Source organism: Neophocaena asiaeorientalis, unplaced genomic scaffold (assembly GCF_003031525.2).
Source record: "Neophocaena asiaeorientalis asiaeorientalis breed wild unplaced genomic scaffold, Neophocaena_asiaeorientalis_V1.1 scaffold89, whole genome shotgun sequence".
NCBI lineage: Eukaryota > Metazoa > Chordata > Mammalia > Artiodactyla > Phocoenidae > Neophocaena > Neophocaena asiaeorientalis.
Window position 1 is genome coordinate 1,115,600 of NW_020172592.1, and position 13,139 is coordinate 1,128,738.

Sequence of the window (13,139 nt, forward strand, 5' to 3'; positions counted from 1 at the left end):
TCTCCAGTGTAAGTGTGTATAGTGTGTGTGTTACAAACCCAAATGGTGATGGACCGCCTGCAGCATTCTTAGTGTTTGGTACAATTGCTGTACAGTAGCATGGAGAATACAGAGACATGCTGACAGATGAGGAAAAGCACAGATAAAAGGAGTAGAAGAAGCTGCTCAGCCATCATCTTCTTCATCTCAGCTGGGTTCCCCACCAAAGTAACTCACCTGGTGTCAGACGAATGACACACAGTGTGTTTTACAGATGGGGCCTCAGCCGAGACTCACGCAGGCTTACACATTTATCTGTCACACAGATGTTTCTTCTTGTGTTTTCTAGCCAGCAAGGCAACAGCTCAGCTTTGCTGGGGGATCACCTCCAGATGTTCAACCAAAGAGAGACCCTGCCACCCCACTGAGAGTAAGCAGACAGCTCCTCCCTGCAGCTGGGGCCACTCACCAACAGTACAAATTAGAAAAGGGTTTGCTCATACCTTCTTTGTAATGGTCACATTTGTAGTTCAAAAACACATAGAAGACAACGTAGTCCAAACACTGGATTTCCTAGTAAATAGTCAGAAACTTACAAATAACAACAAGTAGCTTTTCACTTTAAAAATCTGAAATAAGTCAAACCTGGCAGGCAGGTTTTCTGTGACTTTTGTTTGCAGATCTTCTTGATGTTTATTGCTGATTTTTCCACTCCGGCAAATTTGACTGTTTAAATAAAAACAGCTTGAGTCAAATATCTAAAAAAAAATAAGTGCAGGTCAACTCCCTCTGTGCATTTATATTTTGCAAACCAGTCTCCAGGAGATCCCATTTATTTCTTTTGTATTTTTTGAAACTTCACAAAGAGCATGTTTTATTCCATAAACGGTGAAAAAGTAGTAGTTATTATTCACGTGGATACTGGCATTCGCCTCATAACCTGGGGGGAAAAAACGTGTCAAAGCTTTGTTGCTACGCACTAATTAAGTTTTCAGATACTTATGAAGACAAGTGAGAGAGAAACAAGGATAAATCCTAGATTTTAGACTCGTGCCACTGGGTAATGCTGTCTACTCAGATGAGAAAAATTAGGTGATCAATACATTTGGGTGCAATGGGAATAAAGGTTATCTTTGAGCTACTTAAAGTTTCTGATGCCTGTTGGATATTTTAGATCTAAGTGATGACGTTAGGTAAGCAGCTGAATATGCAAGTTTGGAGCTCAGGGGAGACATTGGAATTGTTTATATGAATTCAGTTGTCATTGGAATATAGCCGTTTGAGAGGAGAATGCAGAGTGGAAGGGTATAAAAAGTTCTAGGTGTCTTCTCTTCTCTGTAGATGACTCGGCTTTTACTTGGGCATGAAATTCCTTCTCTATAAAATAAGGATTTGAAGAATGTTATTAGAAAATTTCCAATTCCAACATTTTACGTCTATATGATCTCCACTCATAAGTCACTGTTTTGTGTCAAGAAGCATTTCTTTTACAAACCCGTAAGGAGTTCTGCCCTTGGAAGAGATCATTTTGCCGTCTGGCCTTCTTGTCCAGTTATCATAGCATTATCCATTCTGGCACTTTTCTCCCTCGTGTTTCCTTTAGTCCAGCAGAAGTGTAGATGAATCCAGAGGCACCGGAACAAACAGTATTGTTTCTGTGTTGTACACTGGAAATTGTTATACACACTTTCATGTATGTCGCTGTGTCAGTGCGGTGGTAAATACCAAATGTGATTCATGGACTAAATGATATGATTTCTGGGCACTCCGGTGACCTCAGAAATACATTAACAGATCGGATTTTCTGTTAAAGGTTTTCTGTTAAAATGTACTTATGATTTATTCTGTAACCACTCAGCATTTTGTCAGTATTAAAGATTTTCTTTGACGTATTTGCTATCTGTAGGAAATTATATTTCAGTAAATTCACATATATCTTGTCTGGTCTTTGGCTGCACCACTGTGAGTAATATCAATCTCTTACTTTCAAAGATGCTATGATTTTGTCATGTTTTCTTTTCTAAAATGCTTCATCCTGACTGCACCTGTTAATATCCTATTTCAAGTGCCACTGGATTTGGTATTTATGCAGTCATTATTGGCTTTAACGAGAGAGATTTCAGTCACATAGTGTGGATGAAAGCCTAGTTGGCGAGAATTCTAAAGAGAATGGGACAAGAGAAATGAAGACAATGAAGAGAAATAACTCAAGAAGTTTTACTGTGAAGGAAGGTACATAATGGGTTTGGGGGTGGGGGTGGTCAGGGAGGTTTCATTTTAAATGGATGATAAGACTGAAGGTGTCCAAGTGGAAGTACTGCAGCAGAGAAGGGAAATGAATGATGGAGGGCAGAGTGGATAACTGCAGGAATGGATAGGACCCAGGGCATTAAGCTGAGGGGTTGACTAAGATAGGGCTGCACAGACCTTTCTTTCACTGGAACAGGAGGAAGAGTGAGTGGGACAGCTTGGTAGAAGAATGTTGAGTTTCTCTAGTGATGCTTCTATTTGCTCACCGAAATAAAGAAGCAAAGGTAGCAGGAGTGAGGAAGAGGTCTGGATATTAGAGGTTTGAGGAGAGAGGAAGTAATTTGAAATAGTCATTGAAAGAGTGGGAGAAAATTAACTAGAGAAATGTACTAGGATTTCCAGGCAGCACTGAGGGTCCATTTGAGGGTTATGATCACAAATTTGAAGAAAAACACTCAGCGTGACTGTAATTTGTTTATTTGTTTCCTAGCTTATTCAACTGCTTGGGTTTGGCAGGGATTTAGTATTAACCAAGGTTAGAAGTCTTACTTATACAGTAAAATCCATATTGAAAAGGGCAGGGGAGTTGAAGATAATAAGCGAGTGATTTTTATCGAAGGAGAATGGAACCTAGTCCAGCAAGGAAGGAGGTCGGGGAACGAGGGCGGTGGCGGTGATGGGCAGTGAGAATGTGACAGGCTCAGTAGCTTGGAAGACCCTCCAGCGGTGAGGAATGATTGGGGTCAGAATATTCTGAGGGTGAGCCAGAAGAAAGAAACGATGTTTGAAATTGAGGTTTAGGAGAGTGTACAGTTACCAACGAAGACCAGGTCATCGGGAGCTGAGGTAGGGTGGAGGACAAGACCATTGGAGGCTAGGGGGTCAAGGCAGTGAGAGGCCACGCTGCAACTGAAGCTGAGGAGAGAAATAGCAACAGGAACGTCTTTTTACTTAGCGGGTGGCGTCTGTAACTTCCTCTTGGTTATTAAATACTCCCTGTAGTCAAACATCCAGAAGCCGGATAAGATGCAGAGTCACCCACAGGAAGCAGGAACTTTTTTTTTTTTTTTTTTTTTTTTTTTTTGCGGTACGCGGGCCTCTCACTGTTGTGACCTCTCCCGTTGCGGAGCACAGGCTCCGGACGCGCAGGCTTAGCGGCCATGGCTCACGGGCCCAGCCGCTCTGCGGCATGTGGGATCCTCCCAGACCAGGGTACGAACCCGCGTCCCCTGCATCGGCAGGCGGACTCTCAACCACTGCACCACCAGGGAAACCCAGCAGGAACTTTTGACGTGGCATTTCCTGGACACTGGTCATGTGCTCTCTGGCTGACCTTTCATGAATGGCCTTTAGTTCCTGTCCTGTGGCCACACATCCCATAGAGTTTTTTTTTCTTTTGCCCTCACAGAGGCTCTTATGGGCAGGATTGTTTGACCACCTTGTGGAGGCGTCTCTGACCCACCGGTATCCTTGGCCCATCAGCTCTGATGAGCTATAGCTCCCGTGAACGTTTCCAGCGAAGCTTTGGTAGCAAGAGGGGGCCTTTCTACAGCTCAGTACATCCATCCGTAAGATGAATTGCAGCAGTCTTCTGGCAGATAGTCTTTCTGAGGGGCTCCTGCAGTCTCTTTCACCTGACTAGTACTTTTTCTAAGTAAATCTCTTGTCCCCACAAAATCCTCTAACCTGCTCTTGTATGTCATCCTAGGTTAGTGATGGAGGTCAAAGTTGCAGGCCTGGCTGATGACCTCTGTCTCTCTCTCTCTCTCTTTCTTTCTCTCTCTCTCTCTTTCTCTGTCTCTCTCTCTCTCTGAAAAAATGAGTGGGTGTTTGTCACCGAATGTTCTTATCTCTGGTGTCCCAGCTAAAACTGGAGCTTTTCAATTAAAACCCTGCTCGTTTTCTGTGGTGTTAGATGTTTTTTTTCCCTAGCCAATTAAATGGAATTTTACAATTGTGTAGTCAGAGTCCAGGAATATTACATTGTCTCTTTCCTCCAGAATCTCAGCAGTGTTCAAGTTATTATGTATTTAAGACAAGAAGAGCTGGTCAGTGTTCACGATTGGTACAAAAGTCCTGCAGATAGTTTCCTAAAAAGTACCTAAAAACATTTAAAGCATGGTGGGATGAATGTTCTCCTTATACTAACTGTCCAGGAACAATAGACGTTAGATTGTAGGGACGAAGGAAATTAATATTTAAGTTTACCTTCTTCATTTTGATATGAGTTTTGATTGGTATGTATTCTCTTCGCTTGATCATGTCTAGTTTAGGATTAGTGATGTTTAGGTCTCATATATGGTTTATCCTAAGTTAGATTTTATTTCTCTAGAAGCTTATTCACAACCCAAATATATTATAAACTGTGCTACCCTCTCCAAAATCATCTTCCAGCTTTCTCTCCCTGTCTTCCTGTGCTCAAACCCCACTGGCCTTTCAATGGCTCAAATGCATGGGGCTCCTCTGTCAGTCCACGCACTGTGCCTTCTGCCAGAAGTGCTCCTGATTTCCACTCCTTACACACACCCAACGACTCCTGTCCATCCTTCATCTTTCATGTCTCAGCCTAAACATAGACCTTCCTCAGTGAAACTTTCCTTCATACTCCACACTTCCCCTCCTATACCAACTAGTGTGTTGTTTTCTTTTAACACCCTGTGTTTCTTTTTTTTTTTTTCATTTACCACACTTGAAGAACAAATTTATGTATCTATTTGGTGCCTTTCTAACACTCTAAACTATAAGCTCCATGAGGGCAGGGCAGTGGCTGTTTTCCCAGTGCCTAGCAGGGTGTCTTGAACATAGTTGGCACTCAGTAAATATTTGCTGAACAAATGAATGAAAACCCCCAGGATAATTCTACTACAGTGAAATTGAAAGGCTTTGTCAGCGTATGCAGGGCATTGGAGGAATGATCTGAGGGGTTAGAGACACCCTGCGAAGTTTGAGTTCTTATGTATTCTAACTCTACAGTATGTGTTTAGTTAGGTGTGAGTGGGAGGTAAATTTGAATTTTTCATAGAAAAATCTGTATTCATGATTTTTGTGGCAGTATTCTAACCATGCTGCTCATTATAATAATTGGTGTGTTGCTTACATGGGCACTGACTCAGCAGAAAATTCTAACCACTCTTGAAAACACAGTTCAAGATCTGAAGATGATCAGTCAATAGGGTCCTTGTCAAATAAAACAAAAAGCCTACACGAGATGGAATCATCTTGAGAATTCTTCCCCATATACTGAGCTTTTATACTATGGCATTTTGCTATTGTTTAAGATAGGTGTGTTGTCAATTATTTTTTTAATGATAATTCATAACTTCTGAAGATTAAGTATGATTTAATTTACAAAATAAAAGATCTAAATAATAATTTTCAAATTAAAAAGAATTCTTTGTCTCTCTCCTGTTATTTAATTTACATTTGGATATGTTTATAAAACATTTTTAGTGCTGTCAATTTTTTTTTTAATTCCACATCTTTTTAAAGTTCAGGATTTCAAAATCAGTATATCCATGTTTCAGAAGTATATATGAAGGTCTTTTATCATTTGACCATTTAGGTATAGGAAAATGAATAGGCAAGAAGAACTCTTAGCATTTGTGCTTCTGCCTTTTACAGTGGTTGCCATTTGTTGGAAAATGAGATTGTGAAAGTTTTGTGGTTTCCATAGAAAAAGTTTATTATTTACTTTTTTCCAAAAGAGTGATGTATCTTTAAAGACCACTTAAAGACTTCAGTCGCTGTCTAGGACACCCATACAATATGGAATTGATGGGACTGCTTCAGATTTAGTACTACTGAGGAAGTTTGTTGCATACAAATTCATTCTGAAAGGAATGTTCAGAGATTAGACATCAGAGTGTACTGAAGTAGAGTCATAAGAAATCAAAGTGTTTATTGCTGCTCTGTTACCACCAAGAACTATTGAATTTTGAACCCCTGAACACTCTCTTCTAGCTGCTTTCGAAATCTATTGAACAACTGAAGCAACCAGGCAGTCACCTCGAGGAAGCGGAGGAAGAGCTTCAGGGGGACCAGGCGATGCAGGAAGACAGAGCGCCCTCTAGTGGCAACAGCACTAGGAGTGACAGCAGTGCTTGTGTGGATGACACATTGGGACAAGTTGGGGCTGTGAAGGTCAAGGAGGAACCAGTGGACAGTGATGAAGATGCTCAGATCCAGGAAATGGAATCTGGGGAGCAGGCTGCTTTTATGCAACAGGTAATAGGCAAAGATTTAGCTCCAGGATTTGTAATTAAAGTCATTATCTGAATATGAAATGCATTGCAGGCCTTGGTAAATGGATATAATTTCCTATCCTATTATATCTCTGAATGATTTGACTTTAGTGTTTAAGGATTCTAATGCAGATATGTCTATATATAGATCTTTCTATATACTGATCTCTATATAGATATCAAGGTTTCATTGAAACTCTACTGGTAAGGAAATACCTGTTACACTAAAATTATACTACATCAGTATCCAAGTAATAGGGTTTTAATTCATCCCAAAGCCTGCCCCACCAATTACTTCTAAGGAAAACGAAATCACTGTTGTTTTTAGTTTATCTGTTGAGATCAGTGACTGCTGGATATAGTTTCCCAGTCTGGTCAATGAAACATTCTATTAGTTCTTGATTTTTTTGATATGCAGAATTCAATTTTCACACTGTTGTACATAATGTATCATACTACAGTCTTGAACCCTGTTAAAGGTAGTCAGCCCTTCCTTCCTCTCTCTTTTTTTGTTAAGTGAAATGTTCTGGTTACTATGCCAGTAGTCCTAGGTTATTGTATAGATTGCAACTGAAAATTTTAGGAATAGAGGTGGTTTTAAATATATAGATGCAAAGTACAGCACAGCACTATTTTAAATATTACATTATGTCTCACCTAGTACTGCTCATTTCATTTTTATCCTGTGTTATTTGATGACATTGTTTGTTGAAAAAGATCAAATGAAGCAGATGCAAATGTTGGCAAGAAGTAATGTGCAGCATTATGGTCCAATCAGATACTGTATTGTATCTACAGTTGTGGAAAACATAGTAACGGTGTGATTATTATCTGATATGAAGTCAAAATCGTGTTTAAAAGAAGAAGGTGTATCATGTTTGATAATCATTGTCACTAGGATCTCTTTAATATAATTCCATAATGACACGGCATATACCATACTCTTTTGGCAAATAAAAAATTAGGAAAGTTAGGTTTAACAAAAGAATCTACTTGTACATAATGCACCTTCAGAAGGACTATGTCCTTTGATGTTATGAAATGCAAACAACTTTGAAGGCAACAGTAGACTGTTTATTTAAGTCAGTTCTTTGTCAGGTTCCTGCTGTTCTACAGAAAACTGATTCTATGAGGCCGAACAGGAAATGCCTTGTGGAAACAGGAAGTCCAAGTGATTCATGTACTGAGGAATGTAGGGAAAAAAAAAAAAAAAACGGAGGATAGTGTTTTACTCTCTCTGTTTTTAAAGGGCACTCTATGAATTGATTTATTGTCTAAGAAAATAACACCACAAGTAGGGAAATTGTTAAGGAAGCTTTTCACTGGAACATTTCCTTCATACTCCCTTTTGATATGTTTACCTTGTTTTATAGGTTTACTTTTGTTAAGCTAGTTAAAGATTCGTTGTATTAAGACCCCTTTAATATGGATAATCCAAATTGACCTAGAATCTTTGTGAGGTTTTTTTCTATTAAAATATTTATATTTCTAAATCCAAGGCATTTTAAGGTGTAGTATCCTGTTTCAAAGGAGATATAGCAGTTTTGCCAAATGTAGACCTTGTACAACTGTATGTTACTGGCACGTGTTGTTTACATTTTGCTGTGACATTTTAAAATATTTCTTAAAAAAGGTTACTGCTAAAGATACATTATCCTTTTTTAAAAAGTCTCCATTCAAATTAAATTAACATAACTAGAAGTTAGAAAGTTTAAAACATTTCCATATAATGAAAGTCCTGATAATTTGACAAATAGCTGTGATAGGCAACACTTCCTACTACCAACATATTTTGGTTAGTATATTCCTTCAGATTAAAATGACTTTTTGTCAGTTGTTTTGCATTAAAAATATGACATTCCTAAGATAAAATTGTTTATTTTTCCCATCTCATAAATATACATTTTCTTTAAAGTCTTTTTTCAATCTCATAAAAAAGGGATAGTGCATCTTTTAAAATACATTTTATTTGGGGAGGAACATGTGGCTGAGCAGGCTTTTGTATAATATTACTGCAAAGATATGTAATCACAAACAAAAAAAACCCTATTTTTTATAATGTCATTTGAGAGAGCTTCATCAGTACAGTTGGTGGACGTTAATTGTTTGAATTTGATAGTCTTTGAATTTAATCAAGAAACTACCTGGAACCAGTGAAAAGGAAAGCTGGACTTAAATAATCTTAGAGCTAATTGATAAATGTCTCTTTTAAAATCTACTGTATTTATTATAATTTACACCCTTGAAGGTGATCTCTTGTTTTGTGTTGTAAATATATTGTTTGTATGTTTCTCTTCTTGCCTTCTGTTATAAGTCTCTTCCTTTCTCAAATAAAGTTTTTTTTAAAAGATCCCCTTTCATACATATGGCTTTGTGTAAACTTGATATATTTAATCGAATTTGAAGCTCATGCACTAGGTCTCATATACCAAAATATATTGCCATTCTTTGTTGAAACAAGAAAATAAAGATCTTTCGAGCAGTTACTTCTAATGCCATTAAAAATAATAAATTCAGCAATAGTGACTTTAACCTGTTTACATCAGCCATTGTCACATAGCAAACACATGTAAAATTTGTTGCAGTTTTATTTTCCCCGCGTGGCCTTTTTCGTATGTTATCATCTTTGATGTCAACTTCTAAATATAAAATTTTATATAAATAGATATCAGTTCCTAACTTTGCTCAACTTAAAAATTATTTTTAAAAAGGTTAATATAATCCCTTGAATATGTCAAGCACTCAATAAAATATTAAAATGAATAATTTTCTGTGTATCATAATAGTTATATCTATTACAGTAAGGACCTGACCTACAAGTATAAAGTGACAGTACATAAATTTAAAGAGAAAAGAGTAATTAAATGACCTCCCCTTATATGGAAACAGTAGTGTGAAGAATAAGGAGCCTGACTCAAGTGAAGGGAACCGGACCATGTACATTCCAAGGGTTCCTTTTCCTTTTCTGGTCAGTTGCAAGCAAAACTTACTAGTCAGTACTTCATAATGTGTTACTGTGTATTTGGTTCAGTAGGTTAAAAATATTTGTTTTATATTCTTTGATTCTCTTTAAACTTCAATAGTGTCACATGAGGTAAAGCTACTCTAATTCTGGAGCTAATATCATTGAGTATTATGAAATGGATTATCATTCCATAATGCTGTAAACTAGATAATTTGGTCAGAATTGTGGAAATACCATTGATGCTAGTCGTAATTTCCTGAAAATTGCCTTTGGATGGTAAAATTACAAAATTAACTTGGTACTAGAGATCCTCAAAAAAGAGTTGGAAGAATCAATTAGATAATGATTTTATACTGTGTGTCTGATTTCCAAAATGTACAGGGACTGATAACTGCATCAATATTAGAAACTTCTTCTTCAGAAAAATAGTTTTTGCCAGGACCTGAAATGAATAGCCATTAGATTTCCTCTTCTGATAGTCAAGAGCTGCCTTCTCCCTGGTGAAGGTGGCTGCTGAAATGGAGACTGCTACTTTTCATAGTTCTAAGAAAGACAGTTTTTAAGAAATTTTTATGTTGCTTCATACTTCTTTTTTTCTAAAGTATGTTAAAAAGGAATTCAGACACTAAACATTTTCTTGAAGCCTGGTACTCAACGGATATATAGGAGGACAACAGCATTTTTTAAAATGTGGCATTCCTTTGTGATTTTTTTTCCACTAATGGAAATATACAATTGTGGGTATATAATTATGGGTGAACAATGATAAGTAATCCAGGTGTACAAATTATAAGCATTTACAACCAGGGACTTGGAGATACTAGAGAAGGAGTTTGAGAGGTAGATTACCATCCCCTTTATTATTGATCATCCCTCCAACTGGATTTTAAAGGGAAAGTAAGGGGTGGGTGTGTGCAGGCAATCAAAGAACTCAGGCAAATGAAGCAGGATATTGGGAATGTGACTTTACAGAACTAATCTATCTAGGTTTTAAAAGGTCTCTATTCTCATTTAAAGTAACTTCTTTAAGGCTTATAAACTGTAGGGTGTAGAAAATGCAACTTTGGGGGACCATCTTGATTTACAAAAAGACTTTTAACTATTGCAAATATGTAATGTACTAGGTCTTGTTATAAGCACTTTACATCTTTTAAAGCATTAGTCCTCACGACAACCTTACAGGGTAGATATTATTGTCTCATTGTAGAGCTGAGGGCGCTGGGGCCCAGAGAAGTCAAATCAGGTCAAGGTCACCCAGGTAGTGACAGTCTAGCTCCAGTTTGAAGCCCTTGTTCTCAGCCTCTACCACTGAGCTGTATTTGTGCAACAGTTCTTCTTACGTGTCCAAGTCTCGCTCTCTCTCTTGCCCATCAGCGTTTCCAAACTGTTTTGAATCCATTTTCTCTTTCAGTCATTGCCGTAAGTTAGGAGATCAGGACTCTTTTTTTATTCTAATTCACAGATGAGCAATCTAATTCTTGTACATTATGTTCAACTGTTTAGAATCATGAAAATTTGTGAGTCCCTTTTTTTCTGACCAGAGGCAGTCCTGAGATGGGGTGAAACAGTGACTGCACTTGGAATTAACTTTTGGGGAGAGTGAAAGAGACAAGATTTCAACCAGCTCACAGCTCTCCCTTGCCACTTCTTACCTTCATTCCCCAGCGAAGGGGAGGAGACTTCAATTTCTAAGCAGTCAGGACACTGCCTTTAAAAACTTTTTTGACGGATCAAGGATGCACTTGATAGTCACTTTGACATAAAATAGTCTGTATATAGTATCGTTAAAAAAATAAATAAATAAGGATGTTTTTCTTGAGTTCTAGACCTCCTAAGTGGTTTTCCTATTGAAAAGTGCATAAAAATTGTCTTGAGGGAAGACGTTGACAATTGAGATTCCTGACCACACCCTGCAGAGGTTCTGCTCCTGTTGTACTGACTAGGAGCCCAGCAATCTACATTTTTCCAGCCCCTTGGGAGAGTCTGATTCAGAAACAGTGCTCTGGAGATGGCCAAGGGCCCTAAACCACTTCTTAAAATATGTCTTGATTTTTAATAGTTTTTACCTAAGATTCTTTGATTCTCTGATTCATTGTTTTCATAAGACTGTCTTCTATTTCTTGTATATTTCACCTGCATGTTAATTGTAGGTCAAGTATAGTTGTAGTATAAATATAGGTTACTGTATTTACTGCTATTAGTTCTTTGATAGTGTTTGTTTTGCTTCTCTCTTCTAATAGAATAATTTCCTAGTCTATTATGGAGTTTGCCAAAACGTGGCAAATTATTTTTCCTCAGAATTTCTGAGCTACTGTGGTATGTTGTTTTTTGTTTTTGTGTTTTTTATTGAGATAAAACTCATATAACATAAAATGCACCATTTTATCCATTTTAAAGTGTACAATTCAGTGGGTTTTAGTATATTCACGATGATGCGCAGCCATCACTACTTCCTAATTCCACAACATTTTCATCAACTCAAAGAAATTCTGTACCAGTTAAGTGTGGACACTCTTCATCCCCCACTCCTCCAACCCCTGGCAGCCACTAATCTACTTTATGTTCCTATGGATTTTCCTTTTGTGGACATTTTCATATAAATGAAATCATACATTATGTGGCCTTTTATGTGTCTGTGTCTGGCTTCTTTGACTTTGCATAATATTTTCAGGTTTCTCCACATTACAGCGTGTATTAGTACTTCTTATGACTGGACAATATTCTGCTGTATGGATATACTATGTTTTGTTTATCCGTTCATCAGTTGATGGACATTTGGGTGGTTTTCACTTTTTGTGTATGACGAGTAATGCTGCTCTGAAAATTCGTGTACAGATTTTTATTTTAACATGTTTTCAGTGTTTTGGGGTATATAGCTAGGAGTGAAATTGCTGGGTTATCTGGTAACTCTGTTTAAGTTTTGAGGAACTGCTAAATTGTTTTCCACGGTGCCTGTTATATTCCCACCAGCAATCTATGAGGCGTTCCAGTTTCTCCACATCTTCTCTAACACTTGTTATTTTCCTTTTTTTTTTTTCTTAAATTGTTGCCATCCTAGTGGATGTGAAATGATCATTGTTGTTTTGATTTCTGTTTCGCTAATGACTAATGATGTTGAACAGTTTTTTCATTTATTTATTGGATATTTGCTGATATTTGCTTATCTTCTTTAGAGAACTCTCTATTCAGGTCTCTTGCCCATTATTTAATTGGCTTGTTTGTCTTTTTTACTGTTGAGTTGTAAGAGATTTTAAATATATTCTGGATACTAGACCGTTATCAGCTATATGAGTTGCAAGTATCTTCTCCCATTCCGTGGGTTGTCTTTTCATCTTCTTGATAGTGTCCTTTGATGCACAATTATTTTTAATTTTGTTGAAGTCTATTCATCTATTTTTTCTTTTGTTTTGAATATGTTGCTTAATCCAGTGTCACAGAGATTTGCACCTATGTTTCCTTCCAAGTATTTTATAACTTACTTTTAGGTCTTCGATCTGTTTTGAGTTATGTACATTTTAAAGTATTCTTCCATGCTTTTGTGTTATTTTTAAAGAGATAAGAACTTACTGATTAATGAACTCCACTTGCTCATCCATCATCTTCATTTTCCTCATTCCTAGTTGATTTTGGTCTTGCTTTTGCACCGTTCCTGATGTTGTCTCTTGTTGCCTTCTAGCTTTTGATGGTGCTTCTTTTGTTTTTTC

General features: G+C 37.3%; 1 protein-coding gene across 5 annotated transcripts in view; it reads left to right on the top strand.

The window, feature by feature from the left end:
- Positions 1-13,139, top strand: part of HDAC9 (histone deacetylase 9) — a 792,206-nt gene that overhangs the window by 406,572 nt on the left and 372,495 nt on the right. For 4 of the 5 annotated variants that reach the window (XM_024738439.1, XM_024738437.1, XM_024738436.1 and 1 more), the window contains one exon: positions 6,190-8,918. In XM_024738439.1, coding sequence (XP_024594207.1) covers positions 6,190-6,504 — 315 coding nt within the window. In that variant the 3' untranslated portion in view covers positions 6,505-8,918. Of the gene's footprint in view, positions 1-6,189; positions 8,919-13,139 lie in introns of those variants that run through there. The other variant, XM_024738435.1, reaches the window with a different exon arrangement.